This window comes from Gadus morhua, chromosome 14 (genome assembly GCF_902167405.1).
Source record: "Gadus morhua chromosome 14, gadMor3.0, whole genome shotgun sequence".
NCBI lineage: Eukaryota > Metazoa > Chordata > Actinopteri > Gadiformes > Gadidae > Gadus > Gadus morhua.
In genome coordinates this window covers 21,624,519-21,651,887 of record NC_044061.1, presented here as the reverse complement: position 1 = coordinate 21,651,887, position 27,369 = coordinate 21,624,519, and the positions used below count along the sequence as shown (strand labels likewise).

Here is a 27,369-nt window from a genome sequence, read left to right as displayed (position 1 = left end):
GCAGCAAGGGCTGGGATTGGTCTGCTCACTAAAACCCGACGCAGAACCAAAATAGGTTTGTGACTTTGTCGAAATGTCTGCGTGGTCAATGCGTCGCATCGACGTGGAACCGTAACTGAGCCTTTACTTGCAGCCCACTAACAGTGACCACTACCTACCGACCACTACTGTGTGTGTCTCTGTCTTTGTTTCTGTACCTCCCTGGATCTCTCTCTCTTTCTGTCTCTCTCCCTCTCTCTGCCTCTGTCTCTCTCAATGTGTCACTCTGCTGGTGTGGTGTGTTTTCTACAAGGGGCCGGTCTTTTCTCAGCCACCACATGTCTGCAGGGCAGTCACGTCGCTCCAGGCTCTTCTCTAAGGCCGCCTCTGTCTCAGAACAACACTCTGAAGCTAGCAGGTCTGTAGCGCCACAAAGCTAACACCTAGCTAACAGCTTGCAGCGCTGTAGTCTCACAAATCAGACTGTAGATTAACGTCTACATTCTGATGGCAGACGATCTGGCGGAAATCTTGTGCTAAACGCTAGCCAAATGCTGGCTAACTGCTAGCTATCGCCTCGCTAACATCTAGAGGACTTCTGGTCCAAAGTAAACAGCTGGCGGACATCTTGCTAACGACTGGCTAACACCTAACTAGCACCTAGCTGACATCCAGCTTAACTCCGGTGGACATCTGTTCCACACACAGAGAACGACTAGCTAGCTAGGGAGCATGTAAGGGTTAGAGAGTACTGAGACAGGTCATTAAGGAGGTCGGAGTTAGACAGTACAGAGACGGGTAATTAAGGAGGAGGTAGGGGTTAGAGAGTACTGAGACAGGTCATTCAGGAAGAGGTCGGGGTAAGACAGTACAGAGACAGGTCATTAAGGAGCATGTAGGGGTTAGAGAGTACTGAGACAGGTCATTAAGGAGGTCGGAGTTAGACAGTACAGAGACGGGTAATTAAGGAGGAGGTAGGGGTTAGAGAGTACTGAGACAGGTCATTCAGGAAGAGGTCGGGGTAAGACAGTACAGAGACAGGTCATTAAGGAGCAGGTAGGGGTTAGACAGTACAGAGACAGGTCATTAAGGAGGAGGTAGGGGTTAGAGAGTACTGAGACAGGTCATTAAGGAGGAGGTCGGGGTAAGACAGTACAGAGACAGGTCATTAAGGAGGATGTCGGGGACAGGTCATTAAGGAGGAGGTCGGGGACAGGTCATTATGGAGGAGGTCGGGGTTAGACAGTACTGAGACAGGTCATTATGGAGGAGGTCGGGGTTAGAGAGTACTGAGACGGGTCATTATGGAGGAGGTCGGGGTTAGACAGTACTGAGACAGGTCGTTATGGTGGAAGTAGAGATTAGCGAGGGGTTAAGGAGGGGGTAGGGTTAGACAGTAAATACAGAGATGGGTCATTATTAGGCACAGGTAGGGGTTGGCCAGAGAGGTCATTAAGGAGCAGTTAGGGGTTAGACGTGCTTTCTTGATAAAAATTATTGAATTTTGTATCTTGCTGCATATCAAATTATTCCCCAAGGACCCATAGCTAGGCTGTAGTCTTGGCCGTAACACTTATTCTGTGTGCGTGTAGTGTGTCTGGTCCAGAACTGTCACCTCGGTCCAGTCCTGAAGACTCGTCCGAAGACCGGCGCCTTAAGTGAGTCAAATATTCATCGATATAATCATCAGTATATTCATAAATCACGTGCAGGATATTCAAACTTCAGTCCGTACAGTTTTTTTCGGATTTTTGCGGCCAAAAATCCTTATTTGGCAGCTCAAGTGAAGTGGAATATACAATCCTGTGTTTGCGCTAATTTTGTTTGAATGATCAAAAAACTGTCTAATATTGATTATTCAATTTTTTTTTATTATTCTTTAGAAGTCATTGAATGGGAGACGTTGATTAATATGTTTGCTTGTTCGTATTCATAAAGAACGGAGTGACGTTTGATTGGGTGTGATGATATGTCTGCAGCTGACATTTGCAGACATATCATTAGGTCATATCACAGGTCATTATGGAGCATGCAGGGGTTAGACAGTACTGAGACAGGTCATTAAGGAGGAGGTCGGGGTTAGACAGTACAGAAACAGGTAATTAAGGATCATGTAGGGGTTAGACAGTGCAGAGACAGGTCGTTATGGAGGAAGTAGAGTTTAGCGAGGGGTTAAGGAGGGGGTAGGGTTAGACAGTAAATACAGAGATGGGTCATTATTAGGCCCAGGTAAGGGTTGGACAGTGACAACAGAGAGAGGTCATTAAGGAGCAGATAGGGGTTAGACGTGCTTTCTTGATGTAATTATTGAATTTTGTATCTTGCTGCATATCAAATTATTCCCCAAGGACCCATAGCTAGGCTGTAGTCTTTGACCGTAACACTTTTTGTATGTATGTGTGTGTGTGTGTGTGTGTAGTGTCTCTGGTCCGGAACTGTCACCTCGGTCCAGCCCTGAAGACTCGTCAGAAAACCGGCGCCTTAAGTGAGTCAAATATTGATCATTATAATAATCAGTATATTCATAAATCACCTGCAGGATATTCAGACTTCAGTCCGAACAGTTTTTTTTCGGATTATTGCGGCCAAAAATCCTTATTTGGCAGCTGAAGTGAAGTGAAATATAAAAAAACACTGTCTAATATGGATTATTCAATTTTGCCATTGAATGGGAGACGTTGATTGACATGTTTGCTTGTTCGTAATCATAAAGAACGAAGTGACGTTTTGAGTGGGGAAGTGTGATGATATGACTGCAGCTGACATTTAGTAGATTTGATAACTTATAAACCACTCCAGGGCAGTAAAATACCTATAGAACTACATCATGTACTGTCATAGAAGTCAGAGATCCTCATCACAGCCTCCTGATAAAACAAGAGCCTGTTCACTGCACATGCTATACACAATCTAGACCTATGACGACATGCTGCTCAGTGACGGGCCAAAGAGGAGAAGATAGTTCTGAACATATTGAAAAACCTTCATTACCTAAAGTGTCGTTGAATACTCTGATTACCTAGGTGGCCATGTAAACATGGTAATCAGTATTTATATATTTATTTTAACAGTAATTTTATAACATACATATATGTCATGACATATTTGATATGTCTCATCGTATGTTAATATATGCATGTTATATGAACAGTATGTTAATATGACAATCAGTTGGACCATATCAGGTTATTCATACTCCTACATACATAACTAATGTGTGCATGTGCACCACAATAATGCTGATAATATCGACGATGTTTGTAGTGTCCAGGAGGTTTGTATGAATCTGGACAAGCCCGTCCTGAGGAGGTTTGAGTAAGTACTCGGGTTCCTAAGCGGACTGCGTCTGGTGGTGGAGCTGGCTTTGTGGCGTTCTGCAGCGATTTGGTTGTGATGATTGCTTCTTGAACTTTGATCCATCAGAATCACAATAATATAATGATATAATGTTAAAATAATAACATCATAAATAAATATTTATAAATAATAAAATAATACTACATTACACAGTATTACTAAAAGTAGTGCAATACTTTAATAATAATATAATATAATGTATATAATATCATTATAATATAATAATTAAGGTCATAACAATCATTGTGACCCATTTTCGTGTGTGTGTGTGTGTGTGTGTGTGTGTGTGTGTGTGTGTGTGTGTGTGTGTGTGTGTGTGTGTGTGTGTGTGTGTGTGTGTGTGTGTGTGTGTGTGTGTGTGTGTGTGTGTGTGCCCTTGGTCAAGGTGCTGGTGTGGTCTTGGTTTGGTTTGATCAGGGTTTGGTTTGGTGTTACTACTTGGTATAATTTGCATGACCGTTTGATATGTATGATCTAAAGTTGGGTGATGTGTATGATCTAACTGTGTGATGTCTACGATGGGGGGTTGGCTTAGCTCAGGAGGTAGAGCAGGTTGACTTGGAACCGGAAGGTTACTCGTTCGATCCACGGCTCCTCCTAGATGAGTGTTGCGGTGTCCCTGAGCAAGGCACCTAACCCTAACTGCTCCCAACGAGACGGCTGTCGCCTTGCATGGCTGACACCGCCGTCGGTGTATGAACCGTTGTAAGTCTCTTTGGATAAAAGCGCCTGCTAAATACCCTAAATGTAAATGATGTGATGTCTGTGGTGTGATGTGTGTGTGATGTGTGTGTGATCCACCAGCCCCTCCGTGGTGCTTAGCCTGGCTGCAGCTCAGTGGAATAAGAGACGCTCCATGCATGAAGCGACCCCTGTGGCTGCTGTAGCCACGCCCCCACCGCCTGCCGAGGTCATAACCACTCCCCCATCGCCTGTTGAGGTGGTAGCCACGCCCCCATCGCCCGCTGAGGTCAAAGGTGAACTCTCATCTAAATGCTAAATTATGTTTATAAAGTTCTAAATACTACACTAGTGCTACATACTCCTAATGCAAACACCGCCCCTATCGGGACAAGTCTGACCTTATCTGTACATTACCAAACTTTGCCATTTCATTACCTTTTTTTTACCCTACCATTACCATAACATTAACTTATATTTGCCGTACCATTTCCTTATTATTACCGTATATTGGCCTTACCATTACCTTAACTCTACCTTACCATTAACAGATCTTTGCCTTACCATGACTTTAGCCTCCCCTTACCATTACCTTATCCTTACCTTAACATACTATTTACCTTACCGTTAACCAATCTTACATTACCTTATGTTTCCCTTATCTATACCCCTTCTTTCCTTGACATTGCCTTATCTTAACCTCACTCACCTAAAAACAGTTTACAGTCTATATTTAATGTTGTATCTCATTTGTGTGTGTGTGTGTGTGTTCCAGCTCTGTGTAAAGACAATCAGTTGGAGGGAGGTGCTTTCTCCCCTGTGACAGAGGAGGCCGAGGTCCGCGCCGACCGGCCTGTCCTCCAGGGTAGTGTCGTGGAGCAGCAGAAGACTCTGTTCTCCAAGAAAGAGCAGGTCTCTGGGGAGGAGAAGGCTGCCAAACCTATCGGACGGCTGCCCCAGCGTCTGTCCATCCTAGAGACCACGACCCCCTCCCCCAGCGACACCTCCTCCTCCAAGCGGGCAGAACTAGAGGGCTTGAAGGGCTCCACGAAGGAGGCTCTGTCCAGACTCCGTCCCCAGCGCAGCATCAGCGCTGAGGGCCCCCCCCTCATCATTGCCCCAGGGCCCGCCTCTCCCTCCCCAATGGACACCGGTGAACTGCGGCCCCGCCCGGCAGACCTCCGCATCAAAGACATGGACTTCTCCGACCTCCTTGAGGACGAGGACCATGACGTCTTGGACATGGACACCTTCGACTCCCACAAGGCGGGGAACCTCGGGGGTCCTCCTCCACCTCCTCCACTACCTGGTGGAGGAGGCCCACCCCCACCTCCTCCTCTACCTGGTCTCGGAGGCCCACCTCCTCCACCCCCACCTCCTCCTCCTCTACCTGGTCTGGGAGGCCCACCCCCGCCTCCCCCTCCTCCTCCTCCACCCCCCGGTCTGGGAGGCCCCCCTCCTCCTCGGCAGGGCGGTGTTTCTGCTGTGATGAAGAGGAAGACAGTGAAGCTGTTCTGGAAGGAGCTAAAACAGGCCGAAGGACTCGACCGCGGACTGAAGTGTAAATTTGGCCGTGGGACGGTCTGGGCGTCCCTGGACAAGGTAGTGGTGGACTCGGCCAAACTAGAGCACCTGTTTGAATCCAAGGCGAAGGAGCTGACCGTCGCCAAGGTAACTGACCACTTTTTGTTTACTCTTGGTTGTTTACTCTTTGAGTTTGTTAGTGGTGGATGTTTCTAGTTATTGTGGGATGTATCTTGTTCGTTAATGTCTCCAGTTACTGTAGGATGTTTGTAGTTATTGGTGGATGTTTGTAGTTATTGGTGAATGTATTGTGCAATGTCTTTTTCTAGTTATGTTGGATGTTTCTCACTAGTAAATGTTTCTTGCTATTGCTGGTCGTTTCTCTCTAGTTAATGTTTGTAGTTATTGTTGGATTTTTCTAGTTATTCTTGGAGGTTCCTCTAGTAAGCGTTGGATGTCTGTACTTATTGTTGGGTGTTTCTCTGTAGTTATTGTTGGCTTTATCCCTAGTTATTGTTGGATGTTTCTGGTTATTGTGGATGTTTCTAGTTCTTCTTGAAGGTTTCGAATAATTGTTGGATGTTTCTACTTATTGATAAATGTTTCTAATGATTGTACATGTTTATAGTTATGTGGATTTGTGTAGTTCTTCATGGATGTTTCTTCGTTATTGTTGGAATGTTCCTGTATTATGTGTTGCTGCTTCTCTCTTCATTCACTCCTCTATGAACCACTTCAGAAGGGAGTGGAGGTGAAGAAGTCCGAGATTCTGGTCCTCGACCCAAAGAGGAGCAACGCCCTGAACATTGGGATGAAGGTGCTCCCTGCCGTTCACATCATCAAGGCTGCCATCCTGGCCTTTGATGAATTTGCCATCAGTAAGGAGGGAATAGAGGTACGAACTGGCGGCATCAGCCTAGGATTAAACTGCTTCACCTTAAGAGCATTACCATGTTCCTTATATGCTTTTCTCCATTACTGTCTGGACTCTTCGCAAGTGATTCGTCAGTTTGTAGATTCTGTGGATTCATTCACAAAGTACAAACTAACTACCCAAGTACCCCAAATATAAAAAGTAGCAGAAGATTATACCGGCAGTGCAATGCTTAGATGTGCAAGTGCAAACAAAAGACAAGGCCCAGGGTACCTGTTTCCGAGATCTGACAGATGAGGAGCTGCGTACAATTGAAGACGAGGCCCTTGAATCAAACAACAGCCTTCGCTATCAAGGTTTTCACTGAGTGAAAGAGCCACCAAAGGATAGACTGACCCGGACACCTGCAGCTGTAGTACAAATGCATGTTTGATCGATCGTAATTAAAGGGGACTACTTTTTGAGGTAGATGAACTCAAACAGAGTATACATTTAATAAGCATGCAATACGAATAAGAAAAAGCATAATTATTAAAGTGTTTGAATTGTTTTATTATGTTGGCAAGCAAGAAGTAGAATAACGGGATAATCACCTCAAGGCAGGGCAATAAACAGTCTGATAGGCCAATATCGAACTGTGTATTGCCCTGCCGCTCGGTGATTATCCCTTACATAATCAAGAGATGCAAATAGGATTTAAAAGAATGAAACGGATTTGTGTAACTGAGGCAGCATTGATAAAGTGTTGGTTGAAAGCCAGGTAAAAATAAGTATTGTTTAAACGGGTCCTCTGAGTTGAGGCGTTACAAACTTCCCTATGTTGTGTGTTGTCAGCCTGCTTCTGAGGACTTCAGTACACATTATGAACAGTGTTGGGGTTATTCTGTCCGGCAGTAGCTCAGGAGGTAGAGCGGGTTGGCTGGTAACCTGAAGGTTGCTGGTTCGATCCCCGGCTTCTCCTAGCTGAGTGTCGAGGTGTCCTTGAGAAGGTACCTAACCCTGACTGATGTCGCGGTGTTGGAACAGAGACTTCCAACTCTCCAGCAGTAGCGCCCCAAGGCCAGATATGCGCCTAGTGGGAAAAACTGATGATGATGCTGTAGTTATTCTCTTTAGCCAAACTCGAATCCTTCAACAAGGGTTTCATACAGCCATATTAAAGCCTGACTTTAAAGATGAGTTATTGTTCTGCTGCCTTATTATGGGAAATTATGGCTTCTTACTTAAATGTCACAGGGAACATGTAATTTTTTTTGCTGAATTCTGGCAACCTGCACTTTCTCTCACTACTAGCGGCGAGGTTAGTAGCATTTTGCTAGTTATAAGCGGTTAGCAGTTTGCAAGCTAATTTGTGTTTGCAGGATGCTAGCTACTAGCTGTGATGTTAGTAATAGAGGTAAGCCGTGTGCTAGCTACAGTAATGTTCTGCTGGCTTCTAGCAGTGAGGTGAGTATCAGAGGTTAGCACTGTGCTAGCTACTAGCGGTGAGGTGAGCACTAAAGGACAACAATTTGCTAGCTACCAGCAATGAGGTCAGTAACAGATGTTAGCAGTGTGCTAGTTACAGTAACGTTCTGCCTGCTACTAGCAGTGAGGTGAATACCAGAGGATATCACTGTGCTAGCTATTAGCGGTTGGTTAGTACCAGAGGTTAGCACTGTAATAGCTACTAGCAGTAAGGAGTCTGACGATCTCATAGATTTCCTTTCTCTCGCTGTGCAGAAGATCCTGACAATGATTCCCACCGAAGAGGAGAAGGTGAGGATCCAGGAAGCCCAGTTGGCCAATCCAGACGTCCCGCTAGGCAGCGCTGAACAGTTCCTGCTAACGCTAGCTTCCATCAATGCTCTGGCCCCGCGGCTACAGCTCTGGTCCTTCAAACTCAACTATGAAGCGACAGAGAAGGTATACATCTATATACATCATATATACATGTCATATAAATACCCTAAAACTATCTGCTTTGATCTTATGACCGCGCCTTATATTTGAGACAGGCCTATTTCTTTATTTAATGCCTGTTTTATTCAACACAGTGTTGGATGTTATATCGTTGGTCTACATGTTGGATGTTGATTGGTTAGTCTACATTCTGTTGGATAGTAAGAGGGTTAGTCTATATCAGGGGTTCTCAAAGTTTTGACAGCTGTGGGCCAATTTAAGAACCCAAAATTCGACTGAGGGCCGCCAAAGGAAAAAAAATCAGGCGGGAAACGCCGTCAGCATCCCAGTAATGAAAAAAAACATTGCACCGTGGACCTCTGGGAGTGAGGTCAAGAGAGGTCTAAATCACAAAACTGAGGTTCATCCTTTCAAAGTAATGTACAGTCGGATTAAAACTAACAAATGTAACAGGATTTAATTGAAAGCTAAAGAGTCGACAATTCTCTTTATATTTATTTATTTTTGTTTAAATTAATATTGATATAATAATAATCAAACTTTAACTTACATCTGTATGTCATTGCGGGCCGCCAGGAATGTTTCTGCGGGCTGCCATTGGCCCGCGGGCCGCACTTTGAGAACCAATGGTCTATATGTTGTTGGATGTTAGTGGGTTAGTCTACATGTTGTTGGGTAGTTCATGGGTTACTCTACACGTTTGTTTTTATACTAAGTGTGTTGGTCTACACTTTCGTGGATAGTTATTGCGTTAGTGTACATGCTGTTGGATGTTGATTTATTAGTCGACACGTTTTTGGTGAGTCTTAACAAATGCTTGGTGACGGAGAGCACACTGGACAATGGAAATGAAGAGTTTGGCACGACCAATATTTTATAGCTGTGTGCCCTTGGAGTTCTGGCAGGGGCCTGTCTGCATAGTAATGTGATGAACATCCTCCTTTATTGGCCTTGAATCGCTGAATCTCTTACCATTGAGACTCATTAACCTTTTATTTGTATAGCAACTTTTTCAACACCCTCAGGCTTAAAAAGGTTTTTGCGATATTAAAATGTTTGCTCGACACATTGTTGTGGTCAGAGCTGCTTTATTGTTGGCTGGTTATAATTGATTTCAAAGTCCCTCTTCTTTATTTAACCCACTCCACTTTTTACAATATCTTGTTCCTTATAGCATTTACTTGTAGAATGTTAAACAAGACACATCGTATTTGATCACAGGTAGTTTGAATTTAAGATCAGCATTATTTATCTTGCCTTCCATGCCTCAATATTTCAAATGAAGCCTATGACCCATTTAAAGATGTAAATGTGACCTGTAGCAGTGATGTTGATAGGTTTTCAATGTTGTGAGTCCCCGGGACCCACAGGTGGCGAGTTGGGTGGGTCCCTGAGAAATTCAATGGGTCCCGAGTCGACTCCCCAGTTTAAAAAATGTGTTTCTTTTTTATTATTATTCTATTTCTTAAATTAATAGTGTTAAACTCCTTGATGGTGGTATGATATGGTTAGAGCTGGAGTACTCAACCGTTCATGTTTAACACTAGAAACGCCGGGCCATTTTTACTTACTCCTAGCGCCGCAAGAGGGGTCAAATGACCCCCAAGTCATTTTAATAAGAGGCTGTGCATTTGCACATAATGATCACTAGGTGGCGCCAATGAGCTATTACCGCGCGAGCGCCACATTTGTGTGTGTGTGTGTGTCACAAGCCTAGTCCTCACGATTTTGTCATAAATGTACATATATTCAATCAGAAGGATTGCAAAAAAATCCTGTTTGATTTGCTCATTCGACACGAATGAGCAGTGTGTTTAGTGCGTCCTTTCAGATTTTAATGCGTCAGGGACGCAGGACGCGTACCTAGCAACATCACTGCTGTAGAACTTTTTAATATGTAAAAGTTGCCTAGAACACTTTTAAAAAATACTAATGAAAAAAAAAAAAATAAAAATAAAATGTAAATGTAAATCACACATTTAAAAAGGTAAATCGAACACATTTCAAATATTTAAAATTTGAATGTAGCCTTAAACACATATTTAACATTGTGAAATGTAAGTGTAGCCAATTAAACTCACTTTACATTCAAAACGTAAATGATGTGGCGGCAATAAAGTTGACTAACTAAACCTCTGTTATTTTTCTTTAGTAGTAGTTAATTGACTACTGTAGATGACTTCCATCTATATTAATTTATATCTATGTCTGTGTAGACCAGTGATGGGCAGTAACGCGTTAGAAGTATGGCGTTACTGTAATCCAATTACTTTTTTTCAATTAACGAGTAAAGTAAGGGATTACAATTGCAAAAATAGTAATTTGATTACTTTTACTTTTCTGCAAGCAGCCTGCGTTACTGCGTTACTAAACCGTGATTTATTTTTGCCATAGACAGTAAAATAATTTGGGATTTTGCCGTATTTGCTTTGTGAGACTGTCTCGTGACATATAGCGGCGCGACGTCTAGAAGTAAACAGCAGACACGTCACGTGTGTGCAAGACTCTTTCTTGTGTTAGGCGCACATGGCTAATTTGCAAGACAAATAATAAAACATATTGAATACTCTCTATCCGTCTATCTATCAACGCATGCGTCTAGTTTTAATGTGATGTATTTTGTGTATGTCCAGTCAGACTTTTTGTCTCCCTTGTTCTGTGAGGTCTTGTAGGCTATACTGTGTGAGCCGAATCATCGTCCTAAATTAATTCACGACGTGTAGTTTGGTATTAATAAAGACTTGACTAGGCTATTTATCTATCTAGGCTATTAGTCAACAGTTATTCGCCAAAGGCGAAGTGAATAGTGGGGAATAGCCGACGAGACCGAAGGTTTATTTGTTGTCATCAGCTTACATTTTGCGATGAAAACAATATTGAGTTTGAGATGTCAATCATGGGATATTGCCCAATATCCTGAGATAGCGAATCAATCAAATTGCGCCACCTTAGGAGGTTCACGTGTAGCATATAACTATATATAATATCTATGTATTTATCTCTGAACCACATCCTTCCACACACACACAGTTCAAACACATACTCTTATTTGACATTAGAACAGCCTAAATGTGGCATGCAACAGCATTTTCTGTTTTGGTAAACGCATTACTCCTCTCTGCACTGCAACTGTTAAAAGATGTAAATGTTAATAGAGACTTTGGTTTTAATTATTTTATGGCTGTATTTTATTTACATATATTCGAATGAAGGTGTGTATACACACCAAAACGATTTTCTTGAAATGAGACTGTTGCAATTAATTTATTTTTTTGTGTGTGCATAGTTAAAAAGATTGAGACTAACAAAAACATGTTTTAAAAAAGCGTATTCAGGTTGTGTATAGCTAGTGTGTTTTTGAAAAGTAACTAAATAAAGTGATTAGTAAAGTAACTAATTACTTTTGAAAATAAGTAATCAGTAAAGTAACTGGATTACTTTCTTGGATAACTCCTCTGCAGGACATCGCGGAGCCGCTGTTCGACCTGAAGCTTGGCATGGATCAGCTCAGCAAGAACGAGACCTTCAGGAGGATCCTGGCTGCCCTGCTGGCCATAGGAAACTTCCTCAACAGCTCAAACGTACACACGCACGCACACGCGCGCGCAAGCGAATGCACACAAAGGACATGAACTGTCGCTTTCAAATACACAGAAACCGTGGGAAATTTCACATGCAAATACACCCGTATATTTTTTAAAAATGCAACGTCCCACAATAAGTAATCAGACTTGTTTTGCTGGTTATTCCTAACACAGCCAGATTAAAAACATAAAAGCACGAGTGATTTCACGTGCACCAAATTTTCTCTCCTAACTCCTCCTAAGTCTCCTCTCTAACCTCGTCCCTCTCCTCCTAACTACTCCTCAGGCGCTTTCTACTCCTAACTCCTCGTAATTCCTTTTCTTAAGTCGCCTCTCCTCCTCTCATTCTCCTGTCTCTCCTCCTCACCCCTATGATGTCTCTTCCTTCCATGCCTCCTCTCTCTCCCCTCCCAACTCTTCCTATCTCCTCTTCTCATTTCGCCTTCTCTTGTGTCTCCTCTCTCTTCTCCTAACTCCTCTTCTCATCTCTCCTCCCTCTGTCCTCTCTCCCCCCCCCCCCCCCCCTCTGGAGGTCAGGTTCAGTCGCTTGTTGTCTAAAGACACAGATCAAATCTCTGATCCGCTGTGTGTGTGTGTGTGTGTGTGTGTGTGTGTGTGTGTGTGTGTGTGTGTGTGTGTGTGTGTGTGTGTGTGTGTGTGTGTGTGTGTGTGTGTGTGTGTGTGTGTGTGTGTGTGTGTGTGTGTGTGTGTTCAGGCTCCAGGGTTCGAGCTGTCCTACCTGGAGAAGGTGTCTGAGGTGAAGGACACGGTTCAGAGGCAGACTCTGCTGCACCATGTCTGCTGCCAGATACTGGATACCTACCCGGAGTCCACTGACGTGTACTCTGAGATACCAGCCATCACCAGGTCTGCTAAGGTAATCTTAAACCCTTACCTAGTACCTAACCCTAACCCTCCACACCTACGCCTAGTCCTCTGATGTGTAGTCTGAGATCCCAGGCATCACCAGGTATGCTAAGGTAACCTTTAACCCTCAACTAGTACCTAACCCAAACCCTCCACACCTACGCCTAGTCCTCTGATGTGTACTCTGAGATGCCTTCACTTTCTATTTGATCAAAGCAGAGATGCACCAAGCCTTTGATACCAAATTTATTCAAAAGACAATCAGGAAGAATGCCATGTCTCCTGTCCACCATGTCTCCTGACTCCTTTGTTTCCACTCTCCTCCCCTGATGTGGCCTCCCGCAGGTGGACTTTGAGCAGCTGGCAGACAGCTTAGTGCTACTGGAGAGGAAGTGCAAGGCATCCGAGGAGAACCTGAAGCTTGTCTCCAAACACGAGACCAAAGCTGTCCTCAGGAACAAGATGAGCGTCTTCCTAAAGGACTGCAGCCACAGGATCGGGATCCTCAAAGTAGTGCACAGGAGGGTCATCAACAGGTCAACTAGTCTCTCACTCACTCACTCACTCACTCACTCACTCACTCACTCACTCACTCACTCACTCACTCACTCACTCACTCACTCACTCACTCACTCACTCACTCACTCACTCACTCACTCACTCACTCACTCACTCACTCACTCACTCACTCACTCACTCACTCTCTCACTCACTCACTCTCTCAGACACTTGAACTCTCTCACACACTCAAACTCTCTCACACTCGAACTCTCTCACACACTCGAACTCTCTCACACACTCGAACTCTCTCACACACTCAAACGCTCTCACACACTCGAACTCTCACACACTCGAACTCGCACACACTCGAACTCTCACACACTCGAACTCGCACACACACTCGAACTCGCACACACACTCGAACTCTCAAACTCTCACTCTCACACACACTCGACCTCTCACGCTCAAACTCTCACACTCTTACTCTCACACACACTCGACCTCTCACTCTCAAACTCTCACACAAACTCGAACTCTTGACACACTCTCAAACTCAAACTCTCATACAGACTCAAACTCTCACACTCGACCTCTCACACAGACTCAAACTCTCACACTCGACCTCTCACACACCCTCAAACTCTCACACACACTCAAACTCTCACACTCGACCTCTCACACACCCTCAAACTCTCACACACACTCAAACTCTCACACTCGAACTCTCACACACACTCGAACTCTCACAGACTCACTCTCACACACTCGAACTCTCACACACACTCGACCTCTCACACACACTCAAACTCTCACAGACTCACTCTCACACACACTCTCACTCAGACTTAGTGACTTTTTGTTGCAGGTTCCACTCCTTCTTGTTGTTCCTGGGCCAGCCGTCTCACGGTGTGCGTGATGTGGCCGTCACCCGGTTCTGTGGGGTCCTGAGTGAGTTCAGCCTGGAGTACCGGACCACGAGGGAACGCCTGCTCACCCAAAGACGCAAGAGAGCGGCCCACCGGGAGCGCACCAAGACCAGGGGGATGATGATCACAGAGGTACACTCACCATAGTACAGTCCTAACCCTGACCCTGAACCGAATAACTACCGCTGTACTACTTTACTACTAGCAGTGGTTAAAACACACCCCTGACAATATGACCCGCTCTACCAGTTAGACGAAACCTCCTCAGAAACAAGTCCTGAAGGACGTAATTGACCTTGATCTGAATTGAGTTTTCAACAACCAGTGTGATAAATATATTGAATAACATATTTAGCGTTTGGATCCATGAGATGACGGTAGCATCTCTTCTTATGTTCAGGGATGGGAAAACCGTAGTGTACCCTTAATATTACATTGTAACTACAGCTTAATACTAAACGGCACAAGTTAACCTTTATATTGCAGTATTAGTAGTGCTTTATTAATGTATAGTTTAACTACTACTAGCAGAGTTACATTACATTCAAACTACTGCCATGCTATTACAAGTAATAGTTAACCTTTATATAGTACAGTATAACTGCTAATTTACTACTATACTAGTAGTAATTCACCTTTTGTATTATAGTATAACTACTAATATACTGCTACTAGGAGTAGTAAATATCTAATTATACTACTATAATGACTATACTACTGCTACTAGTTAACCTTTAAATAGCAGCAACGACTAGTATACTAATACTACTAGTAGTAGTCAACCTATATGTTAAAGTATTACCACTATTATACTTTACCTAACCATATATATTACAGTGTAATTGCCAAGTGTTTGGGGTTAAACACAAAGATATAAAGATACAATCTGGAGACCAAAATATGATGAGAAGACGCCAGGAGAGCTTAGCACACCCGTCTCACATATATGTCTACATAACTGTGTGTGCGTGCGTGCGTGCGTGCGTGCGTGCGTGTGCGCGCGCGCGCGTTTCTCCTACCGGACATGTCGGTTTGTTTATATCTGAGATGTTTATTATCTTGTTGATCTCTCTCTGACTGTGTCTCTCTCTAACTGTCTCTGTCTCTAACTCTCTCTCTCTCTGTCTGTCTGTGTCTCTCTGACTGTGTCTCTCTCTCTGACTGTCTCTCTCTCTGACTCTGTCTCTGACTGTGTCTCTCTCTCTGACTGTGTCTCTCTCTAACTGTCTCTGTCTCTAACTGTCTCTCTCTCTCTCTCTCTGTCTTTGTCTCTCTGTCTCTCTGTCTCTCTGTCTCTCTGTCTCTCTCTCTGACTCTGTCTCTGACTGTGTCTCTCTCTGTGTCTAGACTGAGAAGTTCTCGGGGGCGGTGCCTTCCCAGGAGGAAAACGAGGACGAGGACAAGGTGGTGGGGCAGGAGCAGGGGGAGAAGGAGCATGATCACATGACTAACCTCCTGATGACCTCCCACCCCCAGACTCTGAGACGCTCAAGAGGAACACGTAAACACACACACACACACACACACACACACACACACACACACACACACACACACACACACACACACACACACACACATACACACATACACACATACACACTTACGCATGTACACATACACATTGATTTACACCTAACAAGGTTATTTCTTGTTGCAGGTCAAGGCAGAGCGAGTCCATCCCAGTCTCCGGTATCCAAGGATGACATCATCACCGGTGGTCAAGACGACGCCACGGATGAGATCATGGATCAGCTCGTGAAGTCCGTTACCCAGAAGCCCTCAGAGCGCCCGGCCAGCCCCAAGACACGCAAACGCTCCCGCCTCAACAGGAAGTCATGTGAGTCCCCTGCTCTTCTCTCATTGGCTGACTCTGACCCGGCGATAATGATGTCCGTGGTCGTTACCTTATGATGTCACAGGTCATGATGGTCATGTGATGTCTTATCTTGTTGCTATTGGTCACATGATGAGGAGTGCTATGGTTTTATTACTAAATTGTGTGTGTGTGTGTGTGTGTGTGTGTGTGTGTGTGTGTGTGTGTGTGTGTGTGTGTGTGTGTGTGTGTGTGTGTGTGTGTGTGTGTGTGTGTGTGTGTGTGTGTGTGTGTGTGTGTGTGTGTGTGTGTGTAGTGAGGAGGACTCTGAAGACTGGACTGAGTGTGGATGTTGTCCAAGCTCTCGGCCTCACTCCCGATACACTCTGATACACGCACCCTACACACAACCCAATACACACTAGACTACACACCCACTCTGATACAATACACTACACAGTAGACAACACAACACACACAAACAAACCGACACACACACGATATTGAAAGTTCCTACACAACACTACACTTCACACTCACACAGAAAACTGGACAGCATAGGAGAGCACGGAGGACCTAAAGGAGACCACCCCATGGTCCCCAAAGGAGTGGGGGTTGGATTGGTATTCTATAAACTATGTCATGTACTAGTTTACTATACTATGCTATATGATATCCTTGGTGTACGTTATATCATACACTTAATATGGTTTGGTGCAGACACTAAATAACGTCCTTTGTGTAAATTTTAATTTGTATTCATTTTTAAAATTGTATATAAAAAAAAAAATTTAACTGAAATAAATAAAAATTAAAACCCTGTGTTTTGTGTGTGAAGGTTTTTTTTGGAAACTCCTCCACCATGTAGATAACTCCACTATTAGAGCATCTACTCCTCCACCCAGGGGTGGACTGGCCATCTGGCATACCGGGCATCGTCCCGGTGGGCCGTTGACCCAATGTGGGCCGGTCCGGTCCGCTATGTTTTATTTTTTCCTCTCCCTCTAAATTCCCTCCAATTGGGCCGGCAAATGGGCTACAGAGAGCTAGCAGAAAAGTGCTGTCAATCACAACACAAACCAGGGTGGGCGGGACCTCATGGTGCGGGCCGGAGTCGCGGGAGCTGAAAACGCCCGGGTGGCGCCGAAAAACTGCAACTTAATTCCTCTGGAGATGGAAGTTAAATGTTCAAAGTTGACAGACCTATTTGGTGCCGAAGTCCACACCCCAGCAGGTGCTGCTGCGCCAGGAGACGAGCGAGTGGAGGCATATATGCTAAATAACGTTAGCCTGGGGCTAGCTAGGCTACATTTTGAGACATGTCCAAAACAAAGTAGAAAACGTTTTTACATTGAATGTGATGTGACCTAATTAACTGCATACTTGTGACAACATATTAGCCCAGAGTTGGAGGGCTGTGAATGTTGGTAGTTGTGGTTGATTTTGTTTAAATAGGCCGAATTGTGATATTATTGGTTATTATTGTTCAGATGATTTGGCTAAGCTAGCTAACAGCTGCTAACGTTAGCAGTCTCTTGTTGCCATAGCAACAGTAAACATTGACGTGGACTAATGAGCTGTAAATAGAGATGCATAATCAAGCTGTATTGTAAATACAGATGAGGTACTTTGAATTTTAGCACAAATTACAAGTAAACCTATTGGAAATAATTAGTTTAATTTGCAATATTTGCCATTGAATTTATTGTAATCTTTCAATTAATTTATTGTTTACTGAGGTGATGACTATTTCATGTGTTGAGAGGAATGCAATATGTGTATGTTTAAAGGTTTATGTGAAGAAACATACTATATGTGTGATAAAATGACAATTGGTTATTCATAAATGTCTCTTTATATTCTCTGCCACCATCATCTCCTGTCAAACAGGTTTTCCTCACCTGCTAGAAGTTATTCTATGATGAGAGAGAGAGAGAGAGAGAGAGAGAGAGAGAGAGAGAGAGAGAGAGAGAGAGAGAGAGAGAGAGAGAGAGAGAGAGAGAGAGAGAGAGAGAGAGAGAGAGAGAGAGAGAGAGAGAGAGAGAGAGAGAGAGAGAGAGAGAGAGAGAGAGAGATTCTCTTGACTTTGTGAGTTTATTATGCAACTTGTTTTGCCTCAGATTGAAACAAATTGTTTGATTATGATTATTTCCTGGTTGAAGATTTTCACATTGATTTTAATTTCAAACATTTGCATATATTTTAAGTTAAATTAACAGTTATGCAGGTAGGCCGAATTACAGGTCTGAATAGATATGCATTCTCATATACATGTATGTGCACATGTATACATGTGCACATACACGTGTATGAGAATATGAGAAGTATATGAGAAAAAAAATGTAATTCTCTATTCATGGTTTCATAATGACTGAGTCACCGTTAAAACAAATTGGTTTCAGCTCTAATGCTGTTACTGTCTGTAATATGTTTCTATTTAGATTATTTGTCAGGAGATTTTGTTATTATTGTCCGAGTCTGGTTTTAACTAATGCTGGGCTTACACCAAACGATTTACACAGTCACAGAGTGTGTATAGCTTCCTTCTGGAAATTGAGTTGCTGAGATTAGCCGACTATGAGTCGTTATAGGATCACCACGACGTAGAGGTTCTCTGCTTGATCCCTTTGGCGCCCCACATGGCCCCACATGTACCAGGCCGTAGAGGCCTGGTACAGCTGGACACTGAACTGGCTGCTGAATGTAGCAATCCCTGTGTGATAGTTCTAAAGGAAATTACACGAAAGAAGAAGACAGTCACAGACTAATAACTGCAAGAGAGGAATTAGCGTTGGATCATGTGTGATATTTAACAAGGGTTTTGTAGTAGATATGGCGGGTGGAGATGCAGCAACCACAGGATTTCTTAACTTCCTGTTCGGGTTTCACACCTTTCTTGTCAGCAGCACAAGAAACACAAACTTGAAAAACAAAAAACTGTACTATTATTCGGATATACAGGGTTCTTCCCATTCGTCTCGTCCCACCCCTAGTGCTAATAATGTAGTGAGCTGGTCTGGAGAGAAAATGCCAGGGCTGAATTTTTCTCCCAGTCCACCCCTGCCTCCACCATGTAGATAACTCCACTATTAGAGCATCTACTCCTCCACCATGTACACAACTCCATTATTAAATAACCTCCTCCATAGCACAACTCCCAGTCTTAATGCAGAGAGCTATAAATAATACAACTAATTACCTTCGTGTTTGTACAAACGTGGAGGAGAAACAAACAAACAAATCATTATCTGTTGCCGCTTAGAACTGTTAGCTAATAAACGCTGTTTGTAGAACTGTTGAGATTGCTGTTTGACTAAACGGCTGTGATTATCTTCGGCACTCTGCGAACAGCCTGAATATCACCTTGGCTGTGCCGATTTCATTCAACGAGAGAACCCCTCAAGGGAGGTAATACTTAATAAGATACTAATATCAGCTATTATGTATATAATTCCCCCCCATCTTTTATGGACCCCATCCACACCAAGGCATAGGCTACAGATTTGGGGAGGGAGTTTAGGGGAAGATGTCACCAAATTAACAGTGAATGTAATATATAAATATATAATTAATACATTTACAATAACCAATATACAATTCAGAAAGTATCACCCCTATCTCAACTTGAACGATCTATTCATCATACTACAAATGTATACAATTTTTTGGTTATTCAGATTTCAAAATAAATATCCAAATGTTTTAAAATTATATTTCTACAAAAAAACGTCTCCTGGGTGTGAGTCATCCAATCATATTTGCCACAATGTTAAGGGAGAGGAGCGATCCTATAACGGGTCGTTTCTCATCTTATTTGAAGACCCCATCCCCAAAAGCCCAGACAAACCAAATGTGAATCCATGCCCCCGTCCCTTGGCCACGCGGGGAGCTCCTCCTCCTCATCCCTCGTCCACCTACTCTCGCCCCTTCCTCTCTCCACCTCCTACTCTCTCCCCCTCCTCTCTCCTACTCTCTCCCCCTCCTCTCTCCTACTCTCTCCCCCTCCTATCTCCTACTATCTCCTCCAGCAGTGTGCCGGAGTGTTGATATCTCCGGTGCGGGCGGAGCTCCGTGTCTCATCCTATAAAGGCAGCTGGTGTGGATGATTTACAGACCGTAGCCGGTGTGAATGGATCAAAGAAGCTAGCCGGTGTGGATGTTTTAGAGACCGTTGCAGGTGCGAATGTTTCTGAGACCGCAGGGCAAGATGCTGGTTCCCAGCATGCTGCTGCTGCTTATGCTCCCAGTGACCGGCGCCGCTACGGAGCTCTCCGTGACGGAGTCTCTTCAGTCCGGACTCGCTGGTCTAGGGGTGTCGGGCGGCCACGGGCCACCGGGCCTGGTTTCGCCGGGGTCTACCGGGGAGCAGGTAAAGCAGGTACAGCCGGAGGTGGCCGAGGAGGAGGGAAGCCACCACGGCGGAGGATTCAAGATCGTGCAATGGGAGTGGAGTTATGTTCAGACCCCCTACATCATCTCCGTGTGGCTGCTGCTCGCCAGCCTGGCCAAGATCCGTGAGTCCTGACATACATAAACTATTAAACATATATATGCATACACATACACATATTACACATTATAGACATGTTAACATTCATAGAATCATACTGTTATTATAACTGTCTCTCAGTTCGCTCAACGGACCGTCCCGTATCTGAAATGTAATATCCAATGTCTATAATATCTTATACCCCATTTAGTAGTAATTAAATGTATATGTATTATATCACATATATATTATGTATCAGATTTAATGCATTTACTAATATATTATTAGTAAATGTTACACCTCTAATATATTACCCCTACCACCAATACAATATCATGAAATATGCCTCTAAATATTCCTTCTACCCCTTCCTCATTTGTCTGTTTATTTCTCTATATACCATCATCTGTTTATCTAACTACCTTTCTCTTTGTCTTTCTAACTACCTGTCTGTCAATCCCTTTTTACCTCTCCGATGGACTTTTTGTCTATCTGTCGAATTGTCTGTCTGTTTGTCTACCTGTTTGACGGTCTGCCTGTTTTGTCTGTCTACTCGTCTTTCTGTCTGTCTACATCTCTATGTGTCTCCCTGTCTGTCCGTCTGTCTACCTGTCTGTCTGTTTGCCTACCTGTCTGTCTGTCTACTTTTCTACCTGTCTGTCTTTCTGTCTACCTGTTTGTCTACCTGTCTGTCTGTGTACCTGTCATTTTGTTTGCCTACCTGTCTGTCTACCTGTCTGTCTGTCCGTCTTTCTACCTGTCTGTCCGTTTGCCTACCTGTTTGTCTAACTGTCTGTTTGTCTGTCTGTTTGTCAACCTGTCTGTCCGTTTGCCTACCTGTCTGTCTGTCTGTCTGTCTGTCTGTCTGTCTGTCTGTCTGTCTGTCTGTCTGTCTGTCTGTCTGTCTGTCTGTCTGTCAACCTGTCTGTCCGTTTGCCTACCTGTCTGTCTGTCTGTTGGTGTGTCCGCAGTGTTCCACCTGTCCCAGCGCTTCACCACGGTGGTCCCGGAGAGCTGCATGCTAATCCTACTGGGCCTGGTCCTGGGGGGAGTCGTGCTCCTGGCCCATGAGAAGCAGCTCTACCAGCTGGAGCCGGGACTCTTCTTCCTCTTCCTCCTGCCCACCATCGTGGGGGACGCAGGCTACTTCATGCCGTCCCGCCTCTTCTTCGACAACCTGGGGGCCATCACCCTGTACGCGGTGGTGGGCACGCTGTGGAACGCCTTCTGCACCGCCTTCTGCCTCTACGGGGTCAAGCTGCTGGGGGTCATTGGTCAGTCTCCATAACCCTCCTGTACCGAGTTGTAGGTCAGCTCACCATTTAGTCTGAAAGGTCAGAAACAAATGAGACTTTCTTACTGTTGAATCAACTCAAATCATGTAGTAATGCGAAAGATCTTAAACCAAAAAATACAATCATGCAGTCAATACTCCCGTTCCAGCAAGGCGCTTAATTATCGCATTTTAAAAGCTTTTTTATTGACGAGCAATGTCGCGTGACCTTCCTTTTCCTTTACTCGCTGCATTAAAAATTAATTTCAGTGGCGAGATCCCTTTTCAGCCAGTAGAGGGAGACAAATTACAAGTTCCATAATATTAAAAGGCACTAATAATGGAAAAGATTGCAGGAAGTGGTTACCGTATTAGTTTACATATCTAAGAGTAATTGACAGTCACCCTAACCCTTCTGTACTGTTTTCTTCCTGTAATTTGTCGAGCTGCTGGGTTCCTATTTCAGTCACCCTAACCCTAGCCCCCCATTTGTATATTATGATGTAAAATCAACAACATAAAATTCTGTAAATATTATAGGATATCTTATATATATATAAGATGTATATGTATTGGTATATAATATTATATGCTGTATAATACATGTGTCTGTTTATATAATAATATATTTCAATATAATTTAATGGTAAATGGACTGCCTTTATGAAACACTTTCAGAAAAATTGGTCACTTATAGGGTTTTACAATTATTGCCTAACATTCACCCATTTCGACATCAATGTGTCGGCCATGCAAGACTGAAAGACAGATTATATGTATTCGTTTGCCAGACAAGCTGCTCTAAGAGATACTGCCGCCATATAAACAGATGTAACCTGTAAATAAATATGATATTATGTTATTTGTACATGTGTATACAGATTATATTATATTATATAAACATGTATGTGTGTACACAATATTAGACTATATATTTTATTATATGTTTGTGTATGTATATCCAGGTATTATATTCTCTATGTACATGTGTATGCAGATGATATTTTATTATATGTTTGTGTATTATATTCTCTATATACATGTGTATACAGATGAGAAGGTGGACGCAGGGCTGATGGACTTCCTGTTGTTTGGGGCGTTGATCTCAGCCGTGGACCCGGTGGCTGTCATCGCTGTGTTCGAGGAGGTCCACGTCAACGACACGCTCTTCATCATCGTCTTCGGAGAGTCACTGCTGAACGATGCTGTCACCGTGGTAACGCACACGCAAACACAAACACTTACCCCAAACCCTAACATCCTCATATCTGAGTGTGCTTTTATTTGCTCCCTCATTTTGAGGATCCTACTCCTACAGCTTTATAGGACTCTGCACCAAACCATATCAAAAAGTCGGGCATGTTTTACTTATATAATGAAATAAGTGTTGGTATTCTATATTTCTTTAAAAGTAGGTGTCTTTTATTATATAAGCTGAATGAAAGTTTGGGAATATTTAGACCACAGGGGGCGCTATTATCTGCCCCCACAGCGTTTGACATAACATTTGGTAGCCTGGAAACGACAGACCAGTTGTTTACAATCTCCAAGGTGCGTAATCAACAAGCGCAGACAAAAATGCCTCCTCAGAGCAATGAAAGGCGTGACATCCAGGGACGCCATCAGTAAGTCTTCTTGGTTGTTTATGAAGATGCCAAATGGCTTATGCCAATGCAAGGATTACACAAGCTTGCAGATTGTTCTGTTTCCTAGGCTAGGAACTAAGTATATCAGCCATAAGTACCCAATAGGTCCGCTGTGTGTGTGTGTGTGTGTGTGTGTGTGTGTGTGTGTGTGTGTGTGTGTGTGTGTGTGTGTGTGTGTGTGTGTGTGTGTGTGTGTGTGTGTGTGTGTGTGTGTGTGTGTGTGTGTGTGTGTGTAAGTCGCTTGAGATAAAAGCATCTGCTAAATGTGTGTGTTTCTGTCTGTCACATAGGTACTCTACAAGGTGTACATGTCTTTTGTAGAGGTGGGCCCGGCTAACGTGGGGACAGCAGAATGTATGAAAGGTTTGGGTGAGTATGTGGTGATTTACATTCTGATATTAGATTAAAGATAACATATATAGTGTGTGTGTGTGTGTGTGTGTGTGTGTGTGTGTGTGTGTGTGTGTGCGTGTGCGCGTGCATGTGTGTGTGTGTGTGTGTGTCTGCCTGTGTGAGACATATATATTATATAAACTCTGATGCTAGATATCACAATATACTTTATATGATGTATATACATGCTTATGGTAGATACATTATATATTTGATGAATATACTATCTAATGGTTGCTAACATGATAGATATGATGTAATACATGCTGATGGTAGATAACATGATATATATAATGTTATATATGCTGATGGTAGATACATTATATATATATGCATATGCATGCCATTGATAGATAACATGATATATTTGATCTAATACATCCTGATGGTAGATACATTATATATATGATGTATATATATGCCGATGATAGATAACATGATACATATGATGTATATACAAGCTGATGGTAGATAACACAATATATATGATGTATATACATGCTGATGTAGATACCTAATATATATGATGTATATACATCCTGATGGTAGATACATTATATATTTGATGTATATATATGCAGATGATAGATAACATGATATATTTGATGTATATACATGCTGATGTAGATACATGATATATATGATGTATATACATGCTGATGTAGATACCTAATATATATGATGTATATACATGCTGATGTAGATACCTAATATATATGATGTATATACATGCTGATGTAGATACCTAATATATATGATGTATATACATGCTGATGTAGATACCTAATATATATGATGTATATACATGCTGATGGTAGATGGCTTCTCTCCTCCAGTCTCCTTCCTGGTGGTGAGTCTGGGAGGCACTCTGGTAGGCCTGGTGTTTGCTGTGATCCTCAGCTTCACCACCAGGTTCACCAAGAAGGTCCGCATCATCGAGCCGCTCTTCGTCTTCCTGCTGGTCTACCTGGCCTACCTGACTGCAGAGCTTTGCTCCCTGTCTGCCATACTGTCGTAAGTCCTACACTACAGTCCTACCGTCCTAGTGTACCCGCCTGTAATACACTATGGTCAAATATAATCCTTTAGTCCTACAGTACAGTCCTACCGTCCTAGTGTACCAGCCTGTAATACACTATGGTGAAATATAATCATTTAGTTCTACAGTAGAGTCTTAATCCTATAGTCCTACAGTACAGTCCTACTGTCTTAACATACAGTCCTACAGTCCCACAGTCCTATAGTACATTCCTTTAGACATAGAGTTAAATACTACAGTGGTCCTATAATCCTACAGTACAGAGACACAGTACTATAGTCCTACAGTACAGGATTAAATCTTCAAAACCCAAAAAGCATATTATTATTATTTTTTGTTTTTCCAATTAACTTTATGAACTCTCTCTGTTAGCTTACTGCTTGCAGGGCACACACACACACAGGCAAGCACACACACACACACACACACACACACACACACACACACACACACACACACACACACACACACACACACACACACACACACACACACACACACAAACTTGAATGTGATTACTGGTGTGCTAACATGTTTAAAAGGACCAGATAAAGGTTGTGACCTTTCTACCAGATCTCCCTGGTCGATGAAAGGCTGGTTACATAATTTACTTCACACACCAGGCTGTTGCTAGGGTACACTGTTGCTAGGGCTGGGCTTGGTCTGGACATAGATTGGGATAAATATGGATGTAGCATTTTAGACATCACTCATTGGTCTACATCCAACTGCCCTGACGGTGTAGCCTTATGCGGACAGCGGCATGAAGATTTTTTGCAACCAGCAGCGGAAGACAAAATTGTCAAATTAAAATCTTGAACTTCATGCTAGCATCTGTCGTGAACCACCTAAAGGCCGTTAGAGGAACTACATGTCGGTCACTACAGGGAACCACCTAAAGGCCATCAGATGAACTATATGCTAGTTTCTACCATTAAACAACTAGAGTCGGTTAGATTAGTTATAAGTTAGTCTCTAACTTGAACTACCTATAGGTGGTTAGAGGAACTACATGTTGGTTCCGACCACCAAGGAATCGCAAACAGGCTGGATAGATGCTAGGGCGTTCAACGCCCTGCCAGAAGGGACCGGGTATCATCCTTAACAAGTCTACCTGCTGGCATTCATCTCTATCGCTCTCCCTCTCTCTCTATCTCTCTCAGTAAATAAGCAGCAACAATATCTCTTCGCAGGATGACGTTTTGTGGGATTGGGGCTAATAAATACGTGGAGGCCAATATTTCCCAGAAGTCTCGGACCACGGTGAAGTACACCATGAAGACCCTGGCCAGCATCGCTGAGACCATCATCTTCATCTTCCTCGGCATCTCGGCGATGGATAAGACCAAGTGGGCCTGGGACACGGGTCTGGTGGCCTGCACCCTCGTCTTCATCCTCCTCTTCAGAGCCATGGGTCAGACCTGCTCTCCTTCGTATACGTATATATATATATATATATATATATATATATATTTATATAGTAGCAGTATTCTTGAAGCATAGGTGTTAGTTGTGTTTTTACTGTAACAAGGTGTTATCAAGGTGTGATTGTTAGTAGTAGTAGTAGTACTAGAAGTATAAAACATTGTATTATTAGTATAAGTATGATAAGCTGTACTTCTTCTGTTCCTAAGGTGTGATTGGTCAGACTTGGGTTTTGAACCGGTTCCGGCTCGTCCCATTGGATAGGATTGACCAGGTGGTGATGTCGTACGGGGGTCTGCGGGGGGCCGTAGCGTTTGCCCTGGTGGTCCTGCTGGACGGGGAGAAAGTGAAGGCCAAAGACTACTTTGTAGCGACCACCATCGTAGTGGTATTCTTCACCGTAATGTTCCAGGTAGGACACCTCACCCACCACATCCCAGTGACGGTCAGAGTTTAGGATCAGTACATCCTGGGATCTCATCATAAAAGTAGCATTGAAACAACAGCAATGTGTAAACAAGGTCTCTCTCTCTCTCTCTCTCTCTCTCTCTCTCTCTCTCTCTCTCTCTCTCTCTCTCTCTCTCTCTCTCTCTCTCTCTCTCTCTCTCTCTCTCTCTCACTCACAGGGGTTAACTATTAAACCTCTGGTCAAGTGGCTCAAGGTTCCTCGCTCCACCAACAGGAAGCCCACCATCAACGAGGAAATACACGAAAGGGTGAAACTATCTATCATTGAACTATTTATCCATAGTCATATCTATCTATCACATTTTTATAATCTATTTGTCATATCTATCTATCCATCCTCTATCTATCTGTCTATCCATTGTACATCCATCTTCCATCCATCTATTTATCTATCACTCTCTCTATATATATTGTGTATATATATCTATGTATATATATACATAAATATATCTATATATATCGGTCTTCTGTATCCATCCTTCCATCTCTGAATGGTCTATATATGTTGAGTATTATTATTCATGTTTTTAATGTTGAGTAGTTTAATTTATATTCTATATGTTAAGTAGTGTAAATTATAATCTATATGTTTAAATTCATATTCGATATGTATAGTAGTATAATT

At 43.1% G+C, this 27,369-nt stretch overlaps 2 protein-coding genes across 5 annotated transcripts in view; both read left to right on the top strand.

Annotated features, from left to right (window-relative positions):
• The window catches only part of fhod1 (formin homology 2 domain containing 1), a 28,766-nt gene extending 11,931 nt beyond the window's left edge, over nucleotides 1–16,835 (top strand). The window contains exons 11-25 of one of the 4 annotated variants that reach the window (XM_030377358.1): nucleotides 293–397; nucleotides 1,572–1,637; nucleotides 2,399–2,464; nucleotides 3,244–3,294; nucleotides 4,141–4,313; nucleotides 4,793–5,688; nucleotides 6,281–6,436; nucleotides 8,138–8,320; nucleotides 11,779–11,898; nucleotides 12,617–12,778; nucleotides 13,114–13,304; nucleotides 14,135–14,327; nucleotides 15,543–15,696; nucleotides 15,856–16,035; nucleotides 16,328–16,835. In XM_030377358.1, the coding sequence (XP_030233218.1) occupies nucleotides 293–397; nucleotides 1,572–1,637; nucleotides 2,399–2,464; nucleotides 3,244–3,294; nucleotides 4,141–4,313; nucleotides 4,793–5,688; nucleotides 6,281–6,436; nucleotides 8,138–8,320; nucleotides 11,779–11,898; nucleotides 12,617–12,778; nucleotides 13,114–13,304; nucleotides 14,135–14,327; nucleotides 15,543–15,696; nucleotides 15,856–16,035; nucleotides 16,328–16,401 (2,770 nt within the window). In that variant the 3' untranslated portion in view covers nucleotides 16,402–16,835. The remainder of the gene's footprint in view (nucleotides 1–292; nucleotides 398–1,571; nucleotides 1,638–2,398; nucleotides 2,465–3,243; nucleotides 3,295–4,140; nucleotides 4,314–4,792; nucleotides 5,689–6,280; nucleotides 6,437–8,137; nucleotides 8,321–11,778; nucleotides 11,899–12,616; nucleotides 12,779–13,113; nucleotides 13,305–14,134; nucleotides 14,328–15,542; nucleotides 15,697–15,855; nucleotides 16,036–16,327) is intronic. The other 3 variants (XM_030377359.1, XM_030377360.1, XM_030377362.1) reach the window with 3 other exon arrangements.
• A 3,143-nt stretch (nucleotides 16,836–19,978) lies between these two features.
• slc9a5 (solute carrier family 9 member A5) overlaps nucleotides 19,979–27,369 on the top strand; it is a 13,365-nt gene continuing 5,974 nt past the window's right edge. The window contains exons 1-8 of the mRNA XM_030377629.1: nucleotides 19,979–20,525; nucleotides 21,472–21,774; nucleotides 22,826–22,989; nucleotides 23,710–23,788; nucleotides 24,649–24,826; nucleotides 26,045–26,265; nucleotides 26,486–26,688; nucleotides 26,903–26,992. Of these exons, the coding sequence (XP_030233489.1) occupies nucleotides 20,195–20,525; nucleotides 21,472–21,774; nucleotides 22,826–22,989; nucleotides 23,710–23,788; nucleotides 24,649–24,826; nucleotides 26,045–26,265; nucleotides 26,486–26,688; nucleotides 26,903–26,992 (1,569 nt within the window). The 5' untranslated portion in view covers nucleotides 19,979–20,194. The remainder of the gene's footprint in view (nucleotides 20,526–21,471; nucleotides 21,775–22,825; nucleotides 22,990–23,709; nucleotides 23,789–24,648; nucleotides 24,827–26,044; nucleotides 26,266–26,485; nucleotides 26,689–26,902; nucleotides 26,993–27,369) is intronic.